The sequence below is a fragment of the Drosophila rhopaloa genome, unplaced genomic scaffold (genome assembly GCF_018152115.1).
Source record: "Drosophila rhopaloa isolate 14029-0021.01 unplaced genomic scaffold, ASM1815211v1 contig_155, whole genome shotgun sequence".
Taxonomy (NCBI): domain Eukaryota; kingdom Metazoa; phylum Arthropoda; class Insecta; order Diptera; family Drosophilidae; genus Drosophila; species Drosophila rhopaloa.
Window position 1 is genome coordinate 13,531,724 of NW_025335034.1, and position 3,993 is coordinate 13,535,716.

The 3,993-nt window shown below is 44.8% G+C and overlaps 1 protein-coding gene across 1 annotated transcript; it reads left to right on the plus strand.

The window, feature by feature from the left end:
- The first annotated feature begins 2,287 nt into the window (after window positions 1-2,287).
- LOC123037292 lies at window positions 2,288-2,965 on the plus strand. Its single transcript, XM_044457356.1, has one exon. It carries the CDS (start codon window positions 2,288-2,290, stop codon window positions 2,963-2,965), a length of 678 nt encoding a protein of 225 aa, XP_044313291.1.
- The last annotated feature ends 1,028 nt before the right edge of the window (window positions 2,966-3,993 follow it).

Below are 3,993 nucleotides of genomic sequence, written 5' to 3' on the forward strand. Positions count from 1 at the left end.
GAATGATGGAAGAGAAATTTGGGAAAATCCGCCGGTTGAACGCTGGTGCTTGGAACTTCTTCTCCTCTTCTGGAATTATCCGGTCGATGGATCATGAAATGGCGAGGGGCGGCTCTCCAATGGGGTGATTTGTATTGTTCAGGAAAATTAGTTATTTTTTCACCTTACGTAGAATTTATTTCAAAACAAGTTCAACTTCACTTCTTTCTTCGTACACTGGTAGATTAGAACTAACTTAAAGCTACGGGGTGTATGTTTCAAGAAGTCGCTTGGAGAGCGGAGTGGAGACACTTAACAGTGGATTCTACAAAACATTTCGCTCGCTGACCCTTATTTCAACTAATCACAACGCATCGACTTGTTAATTGGCGCTGGTCTGTTTTTCGAAATAATATGGGGCAAATACATTTGGATAGCATGTTGCCAACACTCCAAAACTCCAAACTTGGTTGGATCGTTTCTGGTGGGATGTCGACTACTCAAAATCATAAGTCTGTCTTAGCCGCCACTTGACGCACTTGCTGCCATAGTAAAGCGAATTTGGGAAAATGAGGATTGTAATCCATCAAAGCCAGCACTGTTGCCTGAGGACTTGCAATGCGAACAACTGTTCAAGGAAAACTGCACTATGCTTGGGAATGGTCAATACTCTGTTCGTCTCTTATCCACTTCGGGATTCGAAACTTTAGGTGATTCCTGTTGCCTAGCTCGTCGTCGTTTTAGGAGTTTGGGAGCTAAGCTAGATAGAAACACTGTTCTCAAAGCTCAATATTCGGTTTTTCTCCTGGAGTACATCAACTTAGGCCACATGTCTCTCGCACCAAAGGATCCAACAGTACCACAATTCTTCTTGCCACACCATTGTGTACATAAGCAGGAAATTACGAGCACAAAGCTTCGGGTCGTATTTGATGGGTCTGCTAGAACTACTTCTGGCAGCTCTCTGAACGACTTTCTTCTTGAAGGGCCAACAATTCAGCAAAAAATCTTTATCTTCGCTTCCGGTGTTTTAAAGTTGCCCTCTGTGGAGACATCTGCAAGATGTACCGCTGCGTGCGTGTGTCGCACCCGGATGAATTTTTGCAGTGTATTGTTTGGCGAGAGAAGTCCACGGATGAGTTGAGTGTTTACAAATTAAACACGGTGACTTATGGTACCAAGCCAGCTGCTTTTTTGGCTATAAGAGCCATGCATCAGCTCTCTCATGATGAGGAGGAATCGTTTCCAATTGGAGCAAAAATTGTTCGTAGGGACTTCTACGTGGATGATTTAATCTCTGGTGGCGAGTCAATTGAAGAGGTTAGAGAAATTCGTCGTCAGGTGAAGGAGCTATTGTCGCGAGGCCATTTCCCAATCCAAATTGTGTTCTAATGATGGACGCGCCCTCGAAGGAGAGTCTGACTGCGATAAGGAGAAGCTAATTCAATTTCACGACGGATCAGCTGTTAGCAAGGCGCTGGGAGTAGCCTGGGAACCTTCTTCTGACCAACATCTGTTCAACTTTTCTCAATTATCTGTAAATCATCGAGTCACCAAGCGTATTGCACTTTCAACAATAGCCAAATTCTATGATCCGCTCGGTTTAATAACACCGATTGTCACAAAGGCCAAGATCTTTTTGCAATCCCTATGAATGCTAACGTGGATTGGGATGGCACATTACCAGAGCCTATTCTTTCGTCATGGGGGGAGTTGACCTCTCAGTAAAAATGGCCTCTCGTCAAAATGGCCCTCTCTTCCAAATGCAGTTAAGGATCTTCCAGAATGTCGTTCTGCAGCGTTAGTTGGAACTGTTTGCACTGACATTTCGATCAACGGCGAATTCCTTAACTCTTTTCATAAGCAAAATCTTCACCTTCAAGGAACCGTGTTACCGTTGAGGAGCTCAATTTGCGGACCGTATTTCTTCTGAGGCGCATATAACAGGTTCACTTAGCCAAGGAGTATGGATGTCTTAGCCAGGACAGGCCGTGTCCACAGAATAGCAAGCTGATTTCGCTGAATGCAAAGCCTGGACTACGATACTTAGCATCCGATATTGTTACCCAAGGATCATCCAGTTACCAAGGCAATCATCGTATATTTTCATACAAAATACTTGCACGGACGATCGCAAGCGCTACTTGCCACATTAAGGAAAAGGTATTGGACAATTGGAGGACGAAAGTTCGTGGCTACCGTCATCAAAAAATGAGTCAGATGTTTTCGGATGAAGCCTGTCACTTGGGAGCACGTTATGGGCAGCCTGCCAGCAAATCGAGTTCAGCCTAACCCAGTATTTCATACCATGGGAGTGGATTATTGTGGACCATTTTATCATAAGGCAGAGGTCCGCAACAAGGCGCCTCACAAGTGCTACATCGCCGTCTTCTCTACGAAGGCCACGCATTTGGAAGTCGTCCAGGATCTCACAACGGATTCTTTCATCGCAGCGTTGAGAAGATTCACCAGCCTGAGAGGCACTCCGCGCACTATTTGGAGTGACAATGCGACGAATTTTGTCGGCGCTAAGAGCGAGCTAACCGAGCTGAAGGATCTATTTTTGAGCGAACCCCACACGGCTGCGATAGCTTTCTCCTGCTTAGCTGATGGGATTGATTGGAAGTTCATACCTCCGCGTGCCCCACATTTCGGTGGTTTATGGGAGGCGGCTGTTAAATCGTCCAAATTTCACTTTTATAGACTCATCGGTGCTTCCATCTTGGGCCTCGATGAATTGAGAACTCTCGCTTATGAGATTTCTGCCATCCTTAACTCCCGTCCACTCTGTCCAATTTCAGAAAACGCTGAAAGTCTTGAGGTGCTAACGCCGGCCCATTTCCTGAAAGGCTCCAGCTACACAAGGTTTCCTGAGCCTGATATCACGCATCTCCGAGAAGGCCCCCTCAGCAGATGGGAAAGGGTGACACAAATTCTGGAAGCGGTGGAGCAGCGAGTATTTATCCTTGATGCAAGAAAGGACTAAGTGGCGCGTCGAAACGTCCAGCATCAATGTCGGAAGAATCGTGTTGCTGAAGGAGGACAACGTTCCACCCTTGAAATGGAAGCTGGGGTGCATCCAAGGAGTCGTTCCAGGCGAGGACGGCGTCGTCAGAGTAGCTATGGTCCGTACAGCTAAGGGTCTAGTCAAGAGAGCCGGCGCCAAGTTAGCCGTTCTGCCCATCGATTCCCATTTAGTTGGAGCCCTACTTCCTGTAACGGGGGGAGTATGTTCGGAGCAGCCCGCCAGCGCCTAGTCTAGTGCGCATAGGTGTATGGCTGAACCTGCAGCGCTCTTGCGCTCTCCTCTTTATATTTGTCTTATCTCGCAAAGCTGTCGCGCTACCTATTCAGCGACTACATTTGTAAAACCCGAAAAAATATGAAGCCAGGCTTTCGGCTGCGGCAGTGCAGATTCGACTGGCAGAATAAACACGACACTTACATAAACTGATAAAATTAAAAAGCGTTATTATTACATAACGTGGCATTTTTTGTTGTCTTCCCCCAAACAATCATAATATTTTAATATTTAATATTTTTCACAGCTCCAATTTTTCTTAATAAATTGAATCCAATTAAAAGATCAGATTCTAATCCTTCAATCTCATAAAATAAATGTCTTGTTTCAAATATATTTATAATATGATAACATTTAACTGCTTCTTTGTTTTCCTGTCTATCCTATTTAGACAAGGCCTTCCCCTGTAGGGGTCTGGTCTAAAAAATGATCTTCATTAATATTATTTAATCTGGTTATTTTATTAGCTGGTTGATTTACTGTTCCATTTGGTTCCCTTTTTATACCCGTTACTCGTAGAGTAAAAGGGTATATTGTATTCGTGCAAAAGTATGTAACAGGTAGAAGGAAGCGTTTCCGACCCTATAAAGTATATATATTCTTGTTCAGGATCACTAGCCGAGTCGATCTAGCCATGTCCGTCTGTCTGTCTGTCTGTCCGTCTGTCCGTCTGTCTGTCCGTATGAACGCTGAGATCTCGGAAACTATTAAAG

Excerpts from the sequence above, each read along its gene's own strand:
- LOC123037292 (XM_044457356.1), top strand. The coding sequence starts at position 2,288 with ATGGGAGTGGATTATTGTGGACCATTTTATCATAAGGCAGAGGTCCGC.